At 46.3% G+C, this 25,716-nt stretch overlaps 1 protein-coding gene across 1 annotated transcript in view; it reads right to left on the bottom strand.

The window, feature by feature from the left end:
* STK24 (serine/threonine kinase 24) overlaps window positions 1-16,282 on the bottom strand; it is a 103,027-nt gene extending 86,745 nt beyond the window's left edge. Inside the window, exon 1 of the mRNA XM_082366142.1 lies at window positions 15,855-16,282. Within this exon, the coding sequence (XP_082222268.1) occupies window positions 15,855-15,896 (42 nt within the window). The 5' untranslated portion in view covers window positions 15,897-16,282. The remainder of the gene's footprint in view (window positions 1-15,854) is intronic.
* Between the last annotated feature and the right edge of the window lie 9,434 nt (window positions 16,283-25,716).

Here is a 25,716-nt window from a genome sequence, read left to right on the forward strand (position 1 = left end):
GTGCCGGTGAGATCTGGAACTCGGGCTCCTCCCTTTCCAATCACCCTCCCCATAGTGCTCACGCCCATTCTCATATTTCGAACCACCCCCTGATGACCTAATTCGTAAATCACCAGCCTAGCCTGGACTCTTCCCCCAAGCTCCAGACCCAGGCATGTAACCACCTATTCCTTTCCTCCACCTACATTCCAGTCACCTGAACAGAACTCCTTATCTGCGTAGGTTCTTCATCATCTATGCCAATCGGTGGCCCCATGATTCATTCACCCACACACCCAGGCCAGATCCCTAGAGGCCATCTTAGGAATCCTTCCCTCCATCACCCTCACCGCCAAGCCAGCCCATTCTGCCCAGGGCTCCCTCTTGAATCCCATCCAGCCACCAATGCCTCCGTCCAGTCCCACATCAGTGCTCTCCTACCTGAGGGACCAGCCTCTGCCCTCTCCAGTCCAAGTGCCAAACTTTCAAAACAAAATTGGTCTCATTCTGCCACTTTAAACATTCCTGGGAATTTTGCATCACCTAACAGGCCAAAGCCCAAACCACTCAGCATTGTCCTTTATGAGCTGGTCCCCAACTACCTCTTCAACTTCAACTCTCTTGTTCTCTTTTTTCTTTAAAGTCCAGCAAAACTGAATTCCTTGCACTTTTCCAAACACTCTGTGCTATTAAAAAAAAAAAGAAAAAAAAAAACAACTCTCACGCTTTTGAACATTCTATTGTCTGGATTCCTTCCGCCTTTTTAAATAAAAAAAGAGCTCAGGCATCATTTTCTTTATTGAGGTTCAAACTGCCACCTCTCGATATAATTACTCCTTCCTCTGTGTTTCTTCTGCGCCTTATGCTTCCTTCTACAACTGCATTTATCCCAAGGAAAAGTATGTTTACACACGTGCCTCTGCTCTTAGACTGTAAGCCTCCTGAACACGGGGTTATCATTTATCTTCCTAATCCCAATGCCAGCACAGTGTCCGACACGTGGCAAATCCCTCTGCAGCCGTAAACATCATTCCTGTATCATGCCATCAATTTTTCACTGCCTAATATTCTACCTATTAGATATCTATTTAGATCAACACACATTCTTTCTTCCTCTAAAACTGCTACTTTTATGAACTAGTATAAATGCTTTTCCAACATCTACCTAAAATCAATTTTAAAATGAAGAATAGGAATTTTCATTGAGAACTTCTCAATGAAATGTAGCAAAGAGGGACTCACGCCAGAGCTGCAGTATCAGGAAGGCATTAAAGGATGAAGAACAAAGGTACTGGTGGTAACCGTGAGGCGCAGCACAGTACAAGAGACCAATCTGAACTCAGAAATGTTGCACGGGACCAGTTCTGCACCAAGAAAAGTCAAGTCTTCCTTCTTCTCCAACTCTCTTATACTAACTAGCTTCCTGCCTTCAGAACCAGGAAGTCATAGTTCAGTTAGGCTTTTCTAAGTTAGCCTCAGAACTTAATCACCATTTATAAATTCACTTCTGTAAGAAAATGTGTGGGACTTCTAACCAACACACTTACAAGTGAAATCTGAAATGTACTTGGGAACTGCCCATAGTTTAAACTTTATTTCTGACACATGAAAAAATTTGCTTCTTTTTGCATCAAACTATAACAGTGGTGATCATGGAAATAGATTACAAATAAAAACATTAATAAATCCCTTATTATTTTTTTTTGTTTTATAAAATAAATGGCCACACTGACTACATCACTTCCTAGTATTTCAGCTTAAAATAGCAAAGATCTTTACGAAGTCTGACAACACGTCCTATTTTTTCTTTCATTGCACTTTTATGCAACAAGTTTCCCTTTCCATGATCACTCTTGTAAGAGTTAAATAACTAAAGGCAATCAGTCACACAATAAAGAAAAAATTGCTTTAATTTGAATAAAGAAAAAAAGCAGAACGGTTCTAGAAAAGTTCAGTAATGCTCTACTTTCATACTATTGCCTTGTATTTCTCCTTAAGTTTTTCCATTCATTAAATATATATGGTAGAAGGGCAGCAGCACAGGTCCACGCCCCTAAACCCAAATCCCCAACGTCTCTGAAAACCAAGAGTTTTTCATGAGTCCCTCGGAGGGGAGGTCTAAACTGATCTGAATCCACGTGGCAGGAAAACCTGAAGTGATGCGGGGCTATTGGGAGCCCCAGTCCCCGAAGCCAGGCGCCCGTGGTCAACGCTGGCACCACCACCGCCCGCAGACCCTCGCTCACATGTGCGCCTTGGGCGGGAAGAAAACACGTACACGCGGTATGTGTGATTTCAGTGACTACAGCCCCGTCACTCAGAACGCATCCACTATCAAACGGGTAAAAAGCACACCCATCCTCTTGGTGCGGGGAGCCAGAATGTTCATTCACAGCAGTAATTTTAAGTCACCGTATTTGCACCTGTTATTGTCCCGTGAATTTCTACATCTTCTACAACTTTTCATTAAATCAAAGACTAAAAAGAGACATGCAGGATATAAACTATTTTAAAACTGGAATGTTGATCACATATACGAAATATTCATCTGAAGAACACAATCCAGCCAGGCAGGATTCCCACCGTTCCACTTGTTCCATCCACCGCAGAGAGGAGCCCGGAAAGGAGTGGTCCTGTGGTTCTGAATTAATGCTCACATGAACACGTGTGTACACACGCAGAGTCTCTGTGGGCCCCCAGCCACACATAGGGTCCTCTGTTTAGGACACAACTGTTGCAGGGCCAAGGGGCCCAGCATGAATACGTAATACCCCTTGGTGAGTGTCTGGCTTACTGACGTAAGTGAAGCAATCACCTACAAACACTCATGAAATAACCACCACAGTGCTTTCCAATAACACTGTTGTGGGAGGAGGAGGATGGCTAATTTTTCCTTCTCCAAAGGCAAAATGAAAGCAGCAAGGTAATTCTATCTAACCAGCAGAACCAAACAGGAATGTGCTCTGGCTAGAACTCCGTGTCCTAAGGATGGGGCATGCTTTACCTCCAAGAGGTGAGTCAGAAATGCCATTAAAATCATCACAAGGAAATTTTCGTGAAAATGGGGGGTGATATTTACCATCCAATTCTGAGTGGAAAACAACGTACGAAACAACGCCTGGAAAACAGCTCTATTCAAGTAATGGGATTACAGACGCTTGTGCTTTAAAAACAGTTTAGTGGTGGATGGACTGAGGGGTGTTTTTCCATTTCTGCACCCATCTTCAGACCCCCACTTCACACTGTCTTTTACAAGACTATGTGCAGACAACACGGCCAGTCTGGGGAGGGAGCTCCAACCCTGCAGCAGACAAGCACCCGGTAGCCCTCCCTCAAAGGGCCTTCGTGGCACACAGCCCCCGACGGAAACGAGAGGGATCCCCGCTGCTCTGATGCACGAGGACGAATCCCCGCTGCTCTGATGCACGAGGATGAATCCCCGCTGCTCTGATGCACAAGGACGAATCCCCGCTGCTCTGATGCACAAGGACGAATCGAGAGAGGGATCATTTTTGTGGAGTTTCAAAAATAGCCTTATTTAGTGGCTGTAGCTAACATATTAAGAAATAATCTATGCAACAGGCTAGGTATAAAAACATTGAGAATTTTACCATTTTAAAAAGGCTTAAGGACTTCCCTGGTGGCGCAGTGGTTAAGAATCCGCCTGCCAATGCAGGGGACACGGGTTCGAGCCCTGGTCTAGGAGGATCCCACGTGCCGCGGAGCAACTAAGCCCGTGCGCCACAACTACTGAGCCTGTGCTCTAGAGCCCACGAGCCACAACTACTGAGCCCACGTGCCACAACTACTGAAGCCCGTGCGCCTAGAGCCCGTGCTCCGCAACAAGAGAAGCCACCGCGATGAGAAGCCCGCGCACCGCAAAGAAGAGTAGCCCCCGCTCGCCGCAACTAGAGAAAGCCCGCGAGCAGCAACGAAGACCCAATGCAGCCAAAGATAAATAAATAAAAATAAATAAATCTAAAAAAAAAAAAATTGCAACTTTAAAAAAATAAATAAATAAAAATAAATAAATAAATAAAAAGGCTTAAAAGTATTTTACCACCTTCGTAACAATTAATTTTCAGGACCTTGAGGGTTTTGTTCCTTTTGGAAATATAAGAGAAATAAAAAAATAAAAACACATTTTTGATGCGCACGCATATATGAATATTTATTTATTTATTTTGGGAGAAAGGCTGAGAAGGTCTCCTCTCAAGAAGCATTTTGCTTCACATAAGCAGTAATTCATCCAAGAGAAAGAGAATACGTAGATCCCTGGGAAAACTGCTTTTCCATTAAAAGCTACTTTAAACCATGCGATCACTTTCAGCTGTGACTGCTTCACGGTATGGGGAAACGGAGTTCCATCCGGCGAGAGCCAGGGCCACAGCTTCGCGCTGCTGGCGGTAACGGCCCCGGGCCCGCTGCGGAGGGTGGCCTGAGACCTCCACCACTGTCAGGTGTACAGATCCCATCACATCCTGCCCGCTGCACAGATAAACACAGGCAGCCTGTGTCACCAGGACAGGAAACGCAAGCAGTTTCACTTCATGTAAGCACTTCATTTTTTCTTGAAGAAGACAATTGGGAGGAAGGCATTCTGAATGACACAAACAGGGGTTTTTACAAACACTTCAAATTCTTTATTAACAAAGGAAAGAGGAGAGCCCAAACCTCATAACTACCTTTCCAGACACAGTCCATCCCCTAAGTCTGCCTAATACGCCATTTACCCTTATACTGGAAAAAGCCATACAGCGAACTGCAAAAAAATCACAACACACTTAAAAAAAAAAAAAAAAAAAAAAGTCTCCTACTCCTCCCAAAACCATCCTCAAATAAGCAAGTCCAGTAAGATCAAAGTCTAGGTAATCACAGTACACTCTAATAAAAGATTGCTAATAGAGAAATACGGATACCATTTTTTTGAATTAAAAATCAAATCAACTATTTATACATAAAAGCACAAAATCTCTGACAACTCAAACATTAAAAAGACTATTGGTCCGGAATAGTATTCTCAGTTCAGAGACATATGTACATCTTCAGTTAAGTGCTAAGCAGAACAACTACAAGAAAAGAAAATCGATTTTGCCCCGAGGAGGCCACTCATTTCCTAGCTGTCCCCTCCCTCCACCAGCAGGTGTTCCTCACGGGCCTCGCGTCATGGGGGAGCTGGACGGACTGATGGTGGGGACCTTCCCTGAAGGTCTGCCCGTACAATCCAATTAACAAAAAAAAAGGCAACAGAACACAAATACTGACGGCTCACCAGCGGTTACCGGGCAGAGGACTCTGGGGCAAACCTGCGGGGCGGGCAGGCTCTCCCGCGGGGCGAGGGGGTGGGAACGCAGCGCACAAGGAAGCCGTGTAGGAACACGAGGCCCTGAGTTCTGAGCTGGAGTTTATGTTTGGTCAGGAAGCCACCAAAGGTTTTTAAGCAGGGAGCGACATGATGAAAACAGTTGAGAGATGATCCTGGCAAGGCTGTGGAGGAGCTTCAGGCTCAGGGCTTCTGTTCTGGTTCAGGGTTTTCCAAAAGAACCATGAAGGCTAGTTCTGAGAGATGCATTCCTTAAAAAACAAGGTTCCAAAGTCAAAAAGACATGGCGCACACATCTTCCTCTGCCCCCTAACCGATGTGCAATACATGCTACCATAGTAAAAATTCTAACAATTCTTTCCATTAAAAAGCCTATTCAATTTTCAAAGTTAGACCTGTGGTTCCGAAGTCAGTCTCTGAAATACACGCCCTAAGTTGCAAGCACTGACTTTCCATGACTTTGCACTGAGCTGCTCTTCAAATGGGCACCGCTGTACGGTGCTCCCAGGGGGAGCAACAGGGATTTAAGGATTTTTAATTTTGCAGTGCAGCGGTTCTCAGAGTGTGGTCCCTGCGGCAGCCACACACCTGGCAGCTTGTTAGAAATGCAAACTCCACCAAGCCCTCCAGGTGATCGATGAGCATAAACGCTGAAATCTCAAAAGCACTGTTAGATTACAGTGTACTTTTTTCAGTTAATATTTCTGCACAGTTCAAAACAACCTGGGCAACACCTGAGGGGTAACAAACAGAAGTCAAAGGCTGCCATCCCTCCCCAAGGGCAGCATGAGGGCTCAGCAGAGACAACAACGAGAAACAGACCAGGGACCCGTCACCTCCCCCCACTCCCACAATCCTGAATTCCAGGAAGTCAATTAAGAATAACACTGGGACATGAACAAAGTCTTCTTCAAACGTGAAAAAACAAAATCGTGGAAATAAAAGTGACCAAAATACCATGAGTGACCAGCCCTGAACTGGGCTGGTCTCAGGGAAGCTGGATGCACAATTTGGTCGTGAAGGAAAACAGCAGCCACGTGGGGGGCGGGGGCACTCTGGTGGAGGGAGGAGGAAAACACAAATGCCAGCACCAAAAGTCAGGGAGTCGGGGCTCTGCTCTCAGGGCGGGAGCCTTGGTCGAGTTTCATTAAGCCTCAGTTTTCTCATCTGTAAAACTGGTCTAACAGCCCTTCCCTCAGCAGAGGCCCCGAGGATTAGCCAAGGGCATAAGCTGCTCCTCCCTCCCTCCTTGCACTGGAAGGAGTGCAATAAAATTTAGTTCCCTTCCTACAAGGCTCCCACTAAGGGCATCAACATGGGAGCACCAAAGGACCACTTGCTTTTCCCACTTATCTATTCCGGTAACACAGTGCAGCAGAAGGAAAAAGCCACCCGCCTCCTGGTGGGAACTGCTGAGGAACTGTGCAATTCTTTGTACTTACGTATCTTTTTCTTTTTAAATTACCTCTCAAGAAATGTTTGGTACAATGAATGGGCATCAAACCCGGGAAAGAAATGCTCAAACAAGACCTTTCTACAGCAGGTTCTCAGTTCACCAGGAGTTCAGGTAGCAATTTAACGACTTTGAGACAACCGCACTGAACTTGATTTTAAAGTGATGCTGGGAAACTGTGCGTAAAACAGCTGCTGACCAAAACCAGTCCCCAAGTTCTGGATTACTTTTCATTTCCACTCGTTTACCACTGTACGTTTCTACCTCCAAAGGTGCTCTGTTCTAACCAGGAAGCATACTCTTGGAGCCACGTATCCACTAACGCGAGCATTTGAGGGGCAGCACTGAGCCACGCGCGGGATTCCCGAGTCCAAGGGGCCTCGTCCCCAGACACGTGCAGACTGGGTCCCCCCACGGGCACCTGACCCACCCTGGCAGTGGCGCTGCCAGCTTCCCAGGAAGCCTACACTCAATCCCGGACCAAGGCTGCACCCCCAAAACATCAGTCGACTTAAGCAAATGTTCCTCCAACAAGATACCGTGGGGCGCCCTGAAAACGGTCCTGTGCCCACAGAATCCCGAGACTAGAAAATGAGAGACAGGGGGAAAGAAAGCATTCAAGTCAGGGAGGTGGAGGTCACAGACAGACACACGGAAAAACTAGGGTGTGTGCACACTGCCTTTTTCTTACAGAGAGAAATCAGAAGGCATCACATGATGAAGAGGAAAGCGGCTCAGGAGTCCCTCTCCGCCCCCACGGACCGGTTGGTCCTGACCTTGGAATTCAAATTCTATTCATTCATCTATAAATTGAAGAGAGTGATTTCCAGGTAGAGAGCACGCTGAGCATAAGATCTACTTTGGTCAATCCTGAAACCCCACTGAAATCACAGTATAAAGGGGGTTTTCTTAAAAAAGGCTTTAAACCTCCATGTACCAGGAGGGGAGAGAACACCCGCAGCAAGAAAATTCCAGAAGCTGGAAAGTGGGTGGTGGAAAGAAAGATGGCGAAGACGGCAAATGCTAAGCCCGAGGCAGGGAAAGCAGAGAATCAACTGCACCCACCCTGCCAAAACCCCAGGAGAGCAGTGACTGCGAGTCCTGCAGAAGCGGTGGGACGCCCAGACGGGAAACTGCCCCGTGCCTCCCCAGGAAAGGAAACTGAAAGCATATTCTCTGCAAAGGAAAATGGAGGGTTTCAGGAGCGGGAGTGAAACTACACGGGGCACTGTGCCCGCCCTCAGCGCCTTTCCTCATCCAGAGCGAGCCTCAGGCGGGAGTAGGGACCACGAGGGGACAACCACCAGCCCACCGGGAGCAGCCAGAAGGCTCACGGGAAGGCTTCTGCAGGGAGGCACGATGTATAAAACGCGATACGCAACTGACATCAGCCCTTCCTCGCCTCTCATGCCCGCTAGGAGCACCTACATCACTGGGGTTTTAAAAAAGCCCCAGTCAGGGTTCAGACTTCCAATCAGCCTGTCCCCTACTCTGAAATATGAGTGGACATTCGAGGGTGGCCTCTACCACAAAACATAGAGACCAAAACCAACAGGGGGGCAAAGGGGCCGTGGGGGAAGAGAATCTATTCCGAGGGAAAAAACAACGTAACTACAATTAACATACTCAGGGAGATGAGAGCAGATATGTCAACTGAAACAAGAAAGCAACAACATTCAGAGAATCAAAAAGAGCCCTCACAATTTAAAAAACGAGAGCAGAAATGAAATACTCTTTGGAAGAGCTGGAAGATAAAGTTGAGACAATCTCCCAGAAAGCCAAGGAAAAAAGACAAAGAGATGGAAAACAGGTTTCAAAGGGTAAGAATACTGGAGGACCAGTCCAGAAGGTCCAGCATCCAAATAATAAAGAGTTTAAGAAAGAGTGAACATAGGAAATGGGAGAGGAACGGGAATCAAAGAAACAATTCAACAAAAAGACCTGAGTTGTCTGATTAAGGGCCTATGAAGTACCTGCCACAAAAAATAAAAGAAGACCCACATCAAGACACATCATGATGAAACTTCAGATTACAAAGAAAAAATTCAGACCCTATGAAATTCAGGAAAAATGAAACAGCTTGCATGCATAGATTCCGGTATCGGTGTGGCGTTGCATTCCTCAACAGCAACACTGCAAGCTAAAGCACAGTGGAGCTGCTGTCACAATTCTGAAGGAAATAATTTCCACCCCATGACTAAACACCATGCCAAAATATCAATTGAGGGGAAAGGCAAAAATAAGAAACTTGCAGATATCCAAGACCTCAAAAAAACCTATCTCCCATGCACCCTATTCACAGGAAGGCCACTACAAGATAGGCTCCACCAACACAGTCATGGAAACCAAGAAAGATGGCAGGAGACACAGAAAACAAGCCACCCCGAGAGAGCAGCCCAAGGAATCCCGAGGATGAAGGCAAAGAGGACAAGGGATGGCAGAGGGGATGCCAGCGATACAGGTTAGGAGGTTCACAGGAAGCAGTCTCCCTCCAGAGGAGTGAAATGGACAGATAGCCTGTGTGCTTCACCTGACATTCCCAAGAGGAGATTTCAACAACTGGCAGTGGGTTTGGGGGTTGAATAAGTTACAAGTGCTGCTACAGACTAAATGTTTATGCCCCCTCCCCAAAATCATATGGTGAGACCCAACCCTCAATGTGATGGAGGTGATCAGGTCATGAAGGTGGCGCCCTCAGGATTGGGACTGCTGCCCTTATAAGGAGACCCCCCCCCAGAGCACCCCCTCCCCCTTTGCCCTGTGAGAACACAGCCAGAAGCAGGCCCTCAAAAGACACAAAATCTGCCAGAGCCTTGATCTTGGGCTTCCCAGCCTTCAAAATTGTGAGAAATGTTTGTTGTTTAAGCCACTCAGTCTACAGTATTTTGTCACAGGGGCCCAAACAGACTAAGACAATTACATTTCCCAAAAAAAAAAAAACTTCCAAATAAGATTTGAAAAGTAATCCTGGTTTACTCATGGCTGGCTGGGCTTAGTGTTTCCACAGTCACGTACACACGAATCTAACTGAAGTCACCAACGTAAGTGCACTGGGCACAGGGAGGGGAGGGACAAGGGAGGGAAGGAGGCAAGGACACGAGAACTAAATCCTCATCTTCAGGGTCCAAAGTCTACCGACAACGCCTGAAACTAGGGAAAAAAGAAACAGCGATTTTTAAATGCTCTTTGTGAACAAAGAAGTAACAACAACAACTGCCAGCAAAGAGGATGGAAGGGGCTGCCTTGGGAGGGGGTGAGGGAAGGAAATGGAAGCCAAGGGCAAGGAACTGCTCTCTCCCAACAACCCTTACCACGTGCATAACTTTTCAAATAAAAACTAAACAAAAATTCTAAGTAATTAATATAAGACAAAGGATTTGGACCTACACGGTCCTTTCAAATCTTAGGGCCAGAAAGTCTTTTTAAAAACAGGAAGAGACTTAGTGGGAAGATAAACACGGGCTACGTATTTGGTAAGCATTAATGTAAAACTCGAAAAGTTCCCACAATGTATTCGGATACCAACAGGGCTCCTTCTACTGACCAAGACCCTCCTGAAAATATAATGGAAGGTCTGTAAGTGGACAGTGCCATCCCCAGGGGCGTGCACACCAAGTGCCTTTGTAACCCACAACCGGGATGCTTTATACTTTGTCCCAAGCAAAGGTACATCTCACCTTATTTTCCCTCCTCTAAATCTTGGAAACGAGGGAGCCATTTAGGATTAGGAAACTCGGCATCCACCCCAGGAGCCAGGTGCTGTAACAGCTCTGCTTTTCTCCTTCTCAAAGCACTGAGCACTGAGAGTTTGAAAGGTATTGCACTGCAAAAACAGGAGTTACGGCAGGGAAACGACCAGTCAGTCGGATGACAGTGCTCGACTCTGAGTGGCAACAGAGGGATAACAGAGTCGACTTCTATTTCCTGCGCTCATACCCGCCACGAGATTCCATTAATGATAACAATGCTGAGCCCAAGCACCAAAAAAAGCCACAGCAGGACTGGGTTGGGTGTGGTCCATTTCCTGTAGGTATGGAGTTTCCGAGCAGGCAATTCTGAATCACAGGGAGAAATCACCCGAAAAGAGAGCAGAGCGGCCCAAAGATCCTCAGGCTCCTGGACCCTGGCCTCACTGTGACTGTAAAATACACTAGGAAGAAGCAACAACTACCGACAGGCTCATTTCTTCAGGAACTCCTCACGCCGCATCTCGTACCAAAGTCCTAGAAAAACTGTTCAACTCAAAAGCTGTGTCAAGTCGCATCAAATAAGTAAACTCTGCTCCACACGCCAGAATAGTGAACTCAAAGATGACCACAAAAATTACAAAAAGGAACAAGAAAGCAACGACCACTTACCCGTTTAACTACCGTCCGCCGGTACACTGTGCTACGTTAGCAGCCTAGAAAAATCTAATCTGACCAAGTTCTACTTGAAGGTCACTGGTTGTATGTGAAATGCTATCAAGAACGTTCCCTGATACGGGATTAGAACCAAAATGCCCTGGACTCCTCCAAGTTGTTTTCTTCTTATAATCTTCTGACAACCCTCCCCCTCCAAAACTGACTTTAAGCAAAACAAATTCTTAACACTGTTAAATTTGGGTGATAGAGAAGAGGGACTATGAAGTCTTGAAATGGGTATTTAAAAAAAAAAAAAAAACCTTAAATATAGGCTACTAACAACAACAGAATGTGTCTTTATTTTCCTTATAGCATAGAGCATGGGAAAAGGTCAAAAGCAAGGCGCGTGAAGGAGAGTGATAAAGACTATAAAATGTTGGCTAAGAGTTCACATTACAAGGTTTGAGGCAACCTTGCTGAAAGGTCCACCTGCGCTGCGGGCGGACACGAGACTCTCCCACCCTTCAGCCTCCTCCTCTCGCTATCCCGGGGGCCTCTCGCCCAGAGAGCCACCGCCGCCTCCCGAGCCGCAGCCAGCGCTCCCAGCATCCTTCCACCTTGGCCCACCACGTGCGCCGCCCCAGGCGGCGGGGAACGCGGGCCCCCTCCCCAGCTGCCGCCCCTCCAGCTCCAGGGCCCCGGCTGGGCGCCGCGAGTCCGCTCTGCTCTCGCACCCCGCGCCCTGCTCTCTGCGCCCCCCTCCCCCGCTCATCTGAACCTTCTCGGGGAGGGCACCCCAGTCGGCCCTCGCTAGGCCGCTGACCTCCTGAGCACCGGCCAGAAGGAGGGTCTCACCTACACCTGCCGCGGCTGCTGCAGAAATGTGCCGCAAGGACGCGGCTCCTCGTCCAGGCCAACGCTGGACCACATTCTACGGGTCAGCCTGGCCCTCGAGGTGCCTTCAGGGCCTCCACCTCACAAATACCCTGAACGTCCACACACGCGGAGGCAAAAAGTACGAGAGCACTTAAGGCAAGATTAAATGCAGCTGTCCTTCTGTTTGTCTTCACTTCCCAGATTTCCAGAGCACACAGGTTTCCCCAGGGTAAGCAAGAGCACTGGAGAAAAGTTCCCAACTCACCCAAACTGGCCATTAAACGTTTCTCTCTCTCCCCACACAGAGGGGCATTTCTCAGCAAAGGTTTCTCCAAGCAGCCAGAGAAACGCAAAGATGATGTTAACAAGTAGAGACTTTGCGTTTTCCAGCTATTCCTGTAAACGGTCTGTACTTTCAAATATGAGAATATCTTACATGTATGACATCCTCAAAACATGCTAAACTAACTCAGGCCCTGTCATACATGTTACATATCAAATTAGTATAATTCAGTCGGCTGTGAAATCAATTTAGTTTTGCAACAGCTCTTTGTTTTTCTTCTTAATAAAATGCATCACACAACAGTACATCACAAGTAGTGAGGATGAGGACTGTCTTCTGAAACCTTTACTTTCAGGTCTTGATGTAAAATATATTTCTTACATGGGTCACGGTCCAGAAAAGGTTTAAAGTGACTGATAAAATTCCGTTATAGAAACTTATAAACCAAAATCTAATTCTTTTTAAATTACAACTTACACAACTAAAAGCTGATGGATGCTGACGCCTCCAGCTGAAGCTGAATTAAATCGAGAGAAGCAACAAACGTTCAGCGAAGGACAGGGGGTAGTTAAATCCACAACTCAACCTAATTTCTTTATGTCTATTCGTAGTTACTACATTCAGTTCATGATTTCTATTTTTTTCCCCCATGCTAATATGAAACTGGGGTGTGGGAGGTTTAAAAAAAAAAAAAGGAAAGGCCCCTGGCAGCCTTCATGAAAAGGTTATTACAAAGGATCACTCGTAACTCACTCAGATTTACAGTCATCAACCCCTCACCAAGCACCCGGCACAACAGTGTTCAATAACGGTTGCTGATTGAACAAATAAAATACCGTATTTTAATTTCTTCAGCAAACCCAAGTTGGAATGAAATAAGCACTACTGTTTGCTAGAGTAATAATAAAGCAATAATACAGCATGGTGAGCTAGAGAATGGGTCTTGAGGGCAGGAAAGACCTGGTTTCCAATCACAACTTTGCCACATAAGGCACTATCTCACCTTGGTCAGTTCAGTCTCTGCTGGTTTCCACGTCTAGAAAATGGCATACATTACACTTATGCCTCAAGCAGTACCAATAAGAATCAAGAGGCATAAAAATGATTTGCAAGACAATGAAAATGATGTTTTCACTGAAATTATTCTGTCAATTCAGGTTTATTTTTTAAGCGTCTTTGCCTAGGCTGCCTGAATTCACTCTGCTATCTTTCTGAAATTTTTAAGCCAACGCCTTATGAACCCTCATCAGGAGATGAGAGAGGAAAAAAGGGAGGTTATGGGATGTATCAGGACACAGCACAGGAGGGTTAGTACTTCTTTCCTCCTGTTTTAGCCTGGAGAGCAGTCCGAGGCAGGTGTGCCTTTAATTTAATCCTCCACAACAACTCTGAGGAAGGCCTCCCTGGGCTGCAGCAGCTGCCGATTCAAAGTAGGAAATAAATGTGCTGGTTGTTTTTCTTTTGGAGTGGAAGGGAGAGGGAAGGAATGTTCTTCCCCAAATGGCACACTAAAAACAATCATCATACAGTGTGTAGATGCACTTAAATACAGGGATGACTCTGTCAGAAGCCACCTTCATGCCCCTAAAACTGTAACAGCTGAAAATTTGGTTGTTTCAACCCAACAAAAATTTATCAGCCTTTACACTGAGGAAGCACAATAGAAACAGTTCCCTTGTAACACTACCTAGGAAATACATTTGGGAGGCCAAATTATTAAAAGAAATGTACCTTCTTTTCCCAAGATTTAAGAATTCTGGCCCACACTCTTGAAGAAAAAAATTAAAAGGGGAGAACAAAAAAAGTGTTGAGACTAGACACCACCTGGTGACCATCTGATACTGACTCCAGGGCACCAGCCAGCAAGGCTTTAAGTACCTTTTTAAACTGATTCGCTTTCCACAAAAGCTGAATACCTCCATGGTAAGCTCTAAGTGAGGCAAGTGTGCTAGATTACAACCTGATTAACAGCATAAGAGTCTGTCTAAAGAAAGTACACAGCAAACGTATTTTTTAATCATTACAAGAGGCCCTTCTTGCCCTACTAGTCAGAAATAACTTTTTACGCAGTTCACCCTGCCTTCCTGTCTCTAAATTCAAACCAAACCAAACCAAACCAAACCAAAGCAGGAATTTTTAGGAAATACCAAGAAACCACATCTGATTTTTACCTAGCGGTCAGCAGAAGCTTAGGTTTTAAATGCGTGTTGAGTTTAACAGCTCTTTACATGAGATTCAAGGACAGTTTTCTTCAAGCACCGTCAAGTTATTAATGTTAACTGTTACAACATTTTTTTTTTAAAGAGGCTAAAATTCTGGTAACTTTGTGTTATTATTTTTCTACATATCAAACCTGAACAATGAAATCGAGTTTTCTTTTTCAGATTTAGAGGGAGAGAAAGAGAGAAATGCTCTTATCTTTAAGGAGGGGGGCAGATTCCCGGCTCCTATGGAGTCCAGGTCCGAATACCGCACTTCGCAGCCCTCAAGGGTGAGGGGGGGTAAAAAAAGAAAATGAGCCCGTAGAAGGCTATAAAATAAATAGTCCACTGGGATACCTGTGTTTGTTTTCTTAAAGCTCCTCTGCTCCCTTGCTCGGCTAGCCTGGGAGAGCCAAACTTTAAAGACATTCCCTAACTCTACCGTCAGATTTTAATGCCAAACATTTTGCCCCCATTTACACGCTTACAAACATTACAAATTAGCCAAGGACGGTGGTTTTATCTTTCAAAGGGCTAAAAACAGTCCCCGATGGCGAAAAACCTTAAAGCATCCCTGTAAATTTGGAATTCAACTTCTCCCCCTTTACCCCACTCCAAAAAACGTCACTGAGAGGCCAAGAGGCCACAAAGTGGCAACGGAGAGGGTTACTGGGAAGGGACTCAGCTGCATCCAATCAAGACTCCAAGCCAAAGCCCTGGGTCCCGGGATCCACACTCGAGTGTACGCTGTGCCATCGATTCCTTCTTCCAGAAGGGCTGAAGGCTCGCACTTTCCCCTCCATATGCACCGGGAGGAAACGCGCGGAACAGACGCGCTGGAAGTGGAGCTGGCGGTGGCACCTTCCTCCACCCCACCCTGCCTCCTCCGCCCTCCAGGCCCGGGACGAGCCGTGGCGCGCCCGAGGCCCTCCCCCGCCCCTAAACTTTACCGCCCCCTCGCCGAGGGGAACCGGGGCCTCCACCGCCCCCCGCCCGCGCCGGGGCCCTGAGAGCGAGTCGGGCCTCCCAGGGCATTTCCCCACATCACTTCTCCCCGGGAATGGGCCGGCGCGGGGCCTGCGGCTCGGGAGGCCCCGGGGGGAGAGGGAAGCGAGGAGGGCGCAGCGGCCGGCAGCCCCACGTCCCACCCACCCCCCCGACCACCGCGACTCCCGGCCGGCGAGGCCCGCCTCCGGGCCGCGGCCCCCAGGCCCCTGCACACACGCACCCGCGGCCGCCGGGCAGGGCACGCCGGGTGCTGCGAGCACGACGCGGGAGGCCGGCGCGACCCCGGAAGGTGCAGCGGGGGGGGGGCCGTGTTTACACCGCCAAGTTCCCCGCTTCCGCCCCGGCCCGCGCATCCCTCCCTCCCCTCGGCGGCCCGGTCCCTGCCCACCTGCATGCCGGGCAGGCCCGACTGCACCGGGGAGTGAGCCATGGCGGTCAGGACGGCCACTTCCTGGGACGGGACGGCCGGGCCGCGGCGATCCGCGCGGGCGACGAGGCCCGCGGGCCGCGCGCAGCCCTCGGGCGGCGGGGCCGTCCGGAGCCCAAGGCCACCCCAGCCCCCGCGGGTCCCGGGCCGGGCGGCGGGCTCAGGGGCGAGCGGCGGGCCTCGTCTCCATGCACCGCACTGGGGAGGGGTTGCGAGGAGCGCGGGGTCTCCCCGCGAGCTGCCGCCGCTACCGCTGCTGCTGCTGCTGCTGCTGCTCGGCTAGAACCTGGCGGCCTGGGCCCGAGCGCTGGCCGCCTGGAGCCGGAGTGGACGGGCACAACCGGCCGAGCCCGCGAGCGCTGAGCCCGGAGCGCGCCCCGCCCCGGCCCGGCCCCCGCGCCCGCCCCCGCGGCCCGGCCGGGGACCCCGCCCCGCGCTTCCGGGAGGGGGAGGAGGCTCGCGGCCGCCCGGCGCCCTAGGCCGCAGCCGCCTGCGCTGCCGCCTGCCGGAGCGGGTGGAGGTCCGCGCGTCTCCTGCGGGCTGCACCGCCTCGCAGCCGCCGGGGCGGGGCGGAGCGGAGCGGGGAGGTGGACGCGCGGGCGGGTGCGGGGAGGGGGCCTCAGCTGAGGCGACCCCCGGCGAGTGGAGCGCGGGGACCGGTCCGAGCCGGGGGTGGGCCACGTGCCCATCCCGCCCCCCAAGTACGGGCCGGTGGGGCGCCCAGCGGGTCTGGGCGGTGAGGGCGCGGTGAGTACCAACTCTTACTCTACCGTCTCCCTCCTGCCCTCCACGCCAGCCCACCCCTCTCCGCCTGGCCCCGGGGCAACGGGCTCCAGGCGACCTCCCAGAGGGCAGAGCCTCGGGCAGGGGGACTGCGGGAGGGAGAGTGCCCAGCGGAGCCTCAGCCAGTGGCCGGTTCAAAACTACCAGGGCGGAGCTTCTTCGGTGTCTGGGGGAAGTTTCCAGCCAACCCAAGGAGGAAAGCTGTAGGGGAGAGGCCGAGAGCTGTTAACTCCCGGTGCTTTGGCTACTGGAAAACACCCGGCTTGGAACGCTAGGAGCTGTAAACTTAGCTAAAAGTGAGGGGGCTGAACCCCACCATCTCTGGGCTCCGGACCAAGGCGGGGGCGTCCACCCACGAGAAGGGAAAATGGGGGAGGGAGGGGCAAGGAGGAAGGGAAGACAATGGAAGGAAACCGTGTCTAGACTTTCCCCTGGCCCTCTCCCGCTCTTTCGGCTGCCTCCACCTTTTAGCCACTTCTCCTCCAACTGCAGAAGAAAGAAATAAGAAGGAATGAGTCAGTGCTGCCTCCAGAAAGTAGTATTTTATTTACAACGACAAACAGTGGCAGCCACTGAAGTGATCTGCTGCATACCAGGTTGCTAGGACCCTGGCATCTCATTCATGCCCATGAATGCCCTCGTTGCACCACGGCTGGGCGAGGTTGGACATACAAAAATAGAGCCCCTGAGAGTTCACAGACTATTGGAAGAACCTAAAAAGTCCTCCACCAAAGTAAGGAGTGTTTATTCTATGATGTGTCACTATTCAGAGTGCCCTCGTGTGCTCTGGATCAGACAAGGAGCGAGGTGCTAAAACGCAATCCCTGCTTTCCCTTTGGAAATATGCATGTTTTTCTGCGGCATCCTCCAGGATACTTTCAGATACCTTCATGGTTGTCACTGGTGCACTGTCTTCACTGAGTCCTGAAGCCCTGCCACCCCCAAGTACTATGAAGAGAATATGGCAGATACAAAGTTAAAAAAAAAGCATGAACCCTGATCCTTACGAGCTCACCAGCTTGTGTAAATGTTGTGTACCAAAAAAATGGGTACCTAAAGAGATGGATGGCAAAACAGGCAAGAGCATGAATATTAAAATTTCATCATCTTCAACCCAGGAATTTTACTTACAATAACATACCCTAAGGAAACAACCGAGAAGTGCAAAAGAATGGATATAAAAAGATGTGATGCGGTGATATTTATGGTCATGGGAAAACTGGGAACAGATTAAAAGTCTAACAGAGATTGTTACTTAAATGATAATGTATTCATACAGTCATTTAAAATGATGTACTTCAATATTTAGTAACATGGAAAAATATTTTCATTATATATATTAAGGAAATGCAGGGTACAAAGCAGTATGTATAGTCTGATCTCAAGCTACTTCATATGTATGAAGTTATATTTAAATATATATCACTTACATACATATATATAATTTTATGTGTAAATAAATAAAGAAAAACCTGGAAGTATCTATATATACACCAAGACTTAACAGTGGCTATGTCTGGAATTAAAGATGATCTTTTTAATCAGTAGTCATCCAATAGAGACCATCATGCTAAGATATCTCTCCTTAGGGTCAGCCGTCAGGCCAATAACATGGCAGCAAGATGAGGAAGAAACAGGACAAGTGGACAGAAATGTCTGGGCACTGATCTAAGGCAGTATCATAGGAAACTCAAAAGAGCCCTTGGGCCCACTTTGCAGTGGGCTAATTTCCAACGAAGGAGCCACGGGGGGCATTGAACCATAATAATCTGGGCATAAAAAGTATTCAGAATGCCATTTTGTATCCAGAGGCTAGTGAGGCTAAGAACACATAGGTTACAATAAGATGGGATTTATCTGGACACAGTGACTTGCATTCATTAGCTGGTCTGTTTCCCTATACCCTGTTTATCTCCTCACCACAACTAAACTTCATTTCCTCCTTTGACCATATTTATACAATTGAGCAGCATTCTCCTTGAAAGAGAAAAGAGAAACAAAACAGGAGTTACTGGCTCCGCTCAGTCATATGCAGACAGTACCCAGTATGGCCCTGACAGTAGCCCTCTCCCTTTGTTTTAGCAGAGCAGAGATGATTGACAGGGCCTGAGCTAATGATGAGATCCTGCCCAATTGTTCATTACATTCATTCAGATATTAACACATTTCTTGAATGCCAACTTATGTCAGACATCTACTTCAGCGCTGGGCATATAAAAAACTGGGTCCTCACGTGCCTCATCCCACCCTTGGTGACATGGTCTCCCAGAATCCTAATTTCAGAATCTTACAATACCAGTTGATTAAGATTAGAGCCACACTAGCCATAATTTCCACTAAGGAAAGAAGAGGATTATCCTCTCATCCTCTTCCTCTTGTCACTTTCCCTCCACTCTCAATTACAGTTACAACAGATCATACACTACTATAATTTCAGAAGAAGAGATTTTGAGGGTCTCCATAGAGATTATGCATTTCCTGGTCTCCATGGAGATGCTTACTAACCCATGGAATTATTTTCATCCCCGACCCTCTTTGTCTTTTGTGTTGACTTAAAGACACGAATTGGGCAATGCATTGTGCTCTCACATGTATTTGGGACCACAAAGGACGTTTGCATACCCCTCCAAATATAGAACCCTTGTGTTTGACTTCCCCTAAGCCAGCTCATAGTCTCAGCAGAGCTCGAAAAGCTCAGCCGAAAACAAGAATTCAACAATCAGTCCCTTCACTTCTCCTGAGTTGAAAAGATAAACACCCCCAAATGCCACTTTATAAAGAACAGCTAGACAAGTAGCACATTAGCAATTTAAATTTACAGATTAAAGAAAGGGACTTAGTGGTGAACTTTAAAGAGAAATATGAGTAGCTTGGATAAGTACCTAACAGAAGGCTTAACAAATTTCTACACATGTAAGCAGGTGAAGACACAAAAGAGGAAGACAGATAATTAAGACCAGTATAAAGAAGCATGTCTAGTCACAGTTGGATGACGTGACAGCAAGAAAATATATGCTAAAGCCCTAGGAAAAGATCCAGCTACCATTGAAGAATGGTGCAAATGACGTATCATTCTGTGGGTGCGAGGCCCAGAGGGCAAGCCCTCACAGCAATATCGCTCTAAATCAATCTGCCTTTGTTTCCTAGGGATGCCATTATGCCATTACAAAGTACTACAGACTAGGTGACTTAAACAACAAAAATTTATTTCCTCACAGTCTTTTGGAAGCTAGAAGTCCAAGATCAAGGTGTCAGCAGGATTGGTTTCTTCTGAGGCCTCTCTACTTGGCTTGTGGCTGGTCATTTTCTCCCTGTGTCCATACATGATCTTCCCTATGTGTCTGTGTATGTCTGTGTGTATATGTCCTGTTCTCCTCTCCTTATAAGAACGCCCATCATATTTGATTAGGGTTCACCCTAATGCCTTCATGTTAATTACCTCTTTAAAGACTCTATCTCCAAATACAGTCACATTCTAAGATACTTCAGATCAAGATTTTAACATATGAATGGGGTCAGGGGACACGATTCAGCCCATAACACACCCTTCTCACTGTAAATGCACTTCTGGTCACCCACTTTAACTAGCTCCTCCAGGCTTAGCTCCATGAACAAGAACTTCCTTTTTCTCCCATGGCCTTTCTACACACTTCGCATTTCACATTTCTGCTCAGAAGCATTGCTTCATATTTCCTTGGGCGTAGTCCCTAAACTTTATCCTGCAGAGAAACCAGAGCACTCATCTCCAATCACTGGACAACTGAGAGCAGAGGTAGGTGTTTGCTTGGTAAAATATTTCTAATTAGAAGAAATCATCTGGAATACATGGCAATACCTACCAGAGAAAAAAGTTCAGTATATTTTGCAGGGAGTTCAATAAAAGTAGTAAGCACTCATTTCAGCCGAAAGGTTGTGCTTTAATAAGGTCTGTTTTTCTTTTTAGTTCCTCCTTCACCATGAGTATCACTGCACTTGGAGGTGCAGTTCACCAGGATAGTTGGAGTCTGAGCCCACAGCGGACCAGGGGACTTTCTGTTGTGCGTTCCTGGCGTGACAGTTCTAGGGGCTCACAACAGGGAAGCTTAGTCTCTTCAGAAGGACTCACTGGAACAGCCTCACTAGAAAAATTCTCATGTGCAATTTTGCCTGGCAGAGAGCCAGATAACAGAGCTTGTCACCCTCTGAATAGTGGCTGCTTGACCCTGCCAATCAGCTTACAGAGGCTTCCGTATACAAAGACTCATCAAGTGCTGTGTGTGTGTATTTCCCTCTCTCCCAAGGCTGGGTTTGCTTTCAGAGTATTCAGAAAGGGCATAAATGAAATCATCCCCAGAAGGGTGATGTCATTCATCCTACAGTCACGGAACTGCAGCACCAGTTCTTAAAAGCCCTTGGCTCTGTTTTCTGACACAGAAGATAAATTGTAGAAAATGATTTTAATTTTCACTTCAAGCAGATCTAGGGAATTATGTGCTTAAGGAACATTGTATAACCACACAAAGATAAAATGTGCCTATGAGTTGCAGGCATTGGTTGCGGCCTTAGTTCCAAAATGCACAGAACCAAGTATACTTGGAATCCTCATGAAAATACTGGCCTTACACTACCCTGTCATCAAGACTTCACCTGCAAAAAGATAAGCATGTAGTCCCATACCTTGATTTTCCAGCCCAGATTTATTTGCTTTCCTAAGAAGCTATGTTAGTGATACTATTAGTCAGAGATCCTTGAATAACAAGTGACAAAAATCTAGCTCAAACTTCCATAGCAAAAAGGGGAAATTTTAGCTCAGTGACGGAAATCCAAACTTGGCTAAATCAGGCATGGATAAATCCAGGAGGGTGGGTTCAATGATAAAATCAGAACTCTGTCTTTCTATGTCTGTCACTCCTGCTAACCTCTGCATGCCTTCATCCACATATGAGTCCTCTCTGTGTGATGACAAGAGTCACTCTATATAGTCTTTGCAACCCCACAGAGAGTGACTTTCTCTTACCCAGTGTCCCTAGGCCACATCTAGTGGAGGAACACAAATTAGTGCATGTGCATTCTTGTGACCAGAGGACAAGGAGACAGAGTCCAATCCACAAAGCATGCAACATGGAAGGGGCAGTTTCCCAACAGAAAAAAGACTCCTGGCCTGATACATTCCACCCCTTGACTGACCAGCACAAACATGCACGTGCACATATACACACATACATACACTTGTGCACACACACACATACACTTGTGCACACACACACGTATTCTCTTTTTCCATACATATAATTTCTTCTGTACTGCCCCCCAACATGATACAGCCAACCTATGCTTATCCACCCATGTACTTACCTCTTCCCCAAAGCAGGTCAGCCCAAGTACCTTCTAGTTAGCCCATCCATTTCCTAGTCCAGACACTCTGGATAATATGCATTCTTCTTTGTCAAGTCTAGATGTGGCTTTTCACAGCCCAGCTACATCTAAATGTTAAATCTATATCTAAATGTTAAGTTTTAAAAATAGAACTACCGGGCTTCCCTGGTGGCGCAGTGGTTAAGAATCCGCCTGCCAATGCAGGGGACACGGGTTCGTGCCCCGGTCTGGGAAGATCCCACATGCCGCGGAGCGGCTAGGCCCGTGAGCCACAACTACTGAGCCTGCGCGTCTGGAGCCTGTGCTCCGCAACGGGAGAGGCCGCGACAGTGAGAGGCCTGCGCACCACGATGAAGAGTGGCCCCCGCTTGCCATAACTGGAGAAAGCCCTCGCACAGAAACGAAGACCCAACACAGCCAAAAATAAATAAATTAATTAATTAATTAAAAAAAATAAAAAATAAAAATAATAAAATAAAGGCTCCACCAATGTTAAAAAAAAAAAAAATAGAACTACCTTATGACCCAGCAATTCCACTTCTGGGTATATATCCAAAAAAAACAAAAACACTCATTTGAAAAGGTACTTGCACCCCAATGTTCATAGCAGCATATTTACAGTAGCCAAGACATAGCAACAACCTACGTGTCCATCAACAGAAGAATGGATAAAGAAGATGTGGTGCGTGTGTATGTATACACACACACACACACACACACACAATGGAGTACTAGTCAGTCATAAAAAAGAATGAAATTTTACCATTCACAGCAACATGGATGAACTTGGAGGGCATCATGTTCAGTGAAATAAGTCAGCCAGAAAAAGTTAAATACTGTATGATATCACATATGTGGAATCTATAAAATACAAGGAACTAGTGAATATAACATAAAAGAAGCACCCTCACAGATACAGAGAACATACTAGTGGTTACCTTTTCACTCCATTTTCTGGCCTTTGTGTACCAACAGCCTCCTAAGTGTTGGGAGGTGGCATATCAGTTTGGCAGCTTTCCATGCCCGAAGGTACTAGCCTCTGGTCAATGCCAAGGCACCCAGAGCCCCAGACCAGGGGCCTCTGGTGCAGAGCACCCTCTTCTGTCCAGACCAGTGTGCCATACAAATGCTATGCTTCTCTCTGTAGGTGTGGATTTCATAAATTTTCATCCTCTATGCCTATTGAGTCCAAAGTCTACACATGATCCAGGTCCTAAATCATAAGAGGTAACAACTCAGTCAGATTCAGATCAGAATCCAGGGACAGAGGACAGTTTCAAGGCACGGGTTGGGGGAAACTGTACCCTAAATAAAATGACACTGAGCAGACAAGAGTCCTATGCCCGCTGGAGCGGGGGGATTGGAGGTTTGCTCTGTACAGCCGCTTAATCTAGTAGCAGGGAAATCTCTTACTAAGTTCCGACTCTTCTTACAAAGGTATATGGATCAGTGGTTGGCAGACTTTTCCTGTAAAGGGCCGAATGGTCGATATTGTAGGTTTGTGGACCATACGACCTCGGTCACAGTTACTTAGTTCCACTGTTGTGTCAGCCGAGCAGCACGGATAATATGCATACAACCTAGGGTGATGTGTTCAAGGAAATGTTTACAAATGCAGCTGGCAGGCCAGATTTGTCCCCAGGGCCGTGGTCTGTTGACCCCTGATCTGGATGAGTGACCTCGGTGAGTTGGGTGAGTGGTCAGACCACTGAATGGAGTTCAAGCAGGACAAGTTCAGGGAAGTACAGGAAGAAGGAAAAGGAAACTATAGCCACACCACATGGATAGGTAGAGTTGAGACCAAGGAGCTATCCTGGACTATGTATTTTAAATAAGTCCATAATACTCGATTGTAGTTAAAGATAAAGGCAGGGTCCAAAATACATATATAACTGGTGAGAACACGAGGAGGCCAATTTCCATATGGAGGATTCAGGCCTTCTGGGAACATTACCAATAAACCTTCATAATAAAAAGAGAGTCATAGAGTATCTATGAAGAATCATGAAGTCAGAAGTAAGGTCAGGATCCAAGTTTAGTTTCTCTCTCTTGTAATCCCAAGAGTGTTCCTGGTATGGGAAAATAGATGAATCATATTATAAATACTAATTTATGTCAGACACAGGTGAGTTTAAAAATTAAAATTCCAACATTTAGAAAGTGCTTAAAAATATAAGGAAACTGGCATTTACACACTGCTGGTGGAAGTGTAAATTGGTTTGATTTTCCTAGAGGGATCTTTAGTAATATAACAAAAACCTTAAAATAGTCATACTTTAAAATTTTTATTTCAAATAAAATAAATATTTTATTTCAAGATATTATAATTGGGGAATAATTACAACTACTTAGGAATGTGTATATGAAGATGAGCATCATATTGCTGTTTATAATAGGGAAAAGATAGAAACAGTTGACATGTCCAATTATAAGTTTGTCTAAAAAATTATGATTTGCTCTTAGAATGGTATAAATTCTATGTAGTGATTTTAAGTTAATGTGTAAATTAATATTGACATGTTTATTAAAGCTATACATGGTTCACATAAGGATAAGTGAGAAAAGTAAGTTATAGGAATGTAGGTGTGACATAATAACATTTTTCATTAGAATATATGTAGAATTCTGCTTCTGGCAATGGCTCACTAGGTTATTTCAGAACAATCTGCCATTAAGAATGACTAGAAAAGCCAGACAAATTAATTACTAGATGAACTAATAAAGAAGAAAAAAATCCCATGTGTTGGAAGTTATCAGAGAACTAGCAAGGCAATTTGTAGAGCCAAGATCCAGAAGAAAGAGAAGCCAAGAGAGGTGAACCTGGCATTTGGAGCTGCTTTTCTTCTTGAGGCAATTGCTAATTTGGAAGAGACAATTTAGTGGCAAAAGAGCAAAACAGAGGTTTGGCACTTTCACAGGGCCGGGCGGGCAAAGTTTAGATTTCAGTGCCCTCTAAGGAAGAGAAATTCTGGCAACAATCCAAACTTTTGATTGGGACCACAAAAGCACTATATCCTAAGAATAAGGGTGAATCAGAAATAGCCTAAATCTCACAAGGATTAAGTCTAGCTTCAAATCAGCTCAATAAATTAGCTTAAGATGATGTTCTGTCCTAGCCTTGCTCTGTGCCAGAAGTAAACATAAATCCTTTCTGAGGTAGATACCATCATTTAGAGTCTCAAACCACCTCTACATTTTTTTCATAAACAATGTAAGGCCCTCAATAAAAAAATTAACCAGGTATAGTGAAATAGAACTTATAGAATATAACTAGGCATACAAGAATGCAAGACTTGACAGAAAACCAAGAGAAGAAATATACAAAAAAATATACTCATAGGAGCTATCTAAGTGATCAGACTGAACATTAAAATAAATATAACTAATATTTTCAAGAAATTAAATGAAAAGATGGAGAATTTTCTAGAAAACTGGAAGCTATAAAAAACAAATCAAGTAAAAATTCTAGAAATAAAAAATATAATTGAAGTTTTAAAAAAATTGGTGGGTTTAAAAACTGATTAGAGGGGACTTCCCTGTTGGCGCAGTGGATAAGACTCCACACTCCCAATACAAGGGGCCCGGGTTCGATCCCTGGTCAGGGAACTAGATCCCACATGCATGCCACAACTAAGGAGCCCACCTGCCACAACTAAGACTCAGCACAACCAAAATAAATAAATAA

Source organism: Balaenoptera borealis, assembly GCF_965194805.1.
Source record: "Balaenoptera borealis genome assembly, chromosome: 18".
Classification (NCBI taxonomy): domain Eukaryota; kingdom Metazoa; phylum Chordata; class Mammalia; order Artiodactyla; family Balaenopteridae; genus Balaenoptera; species Balaenoptera borealis.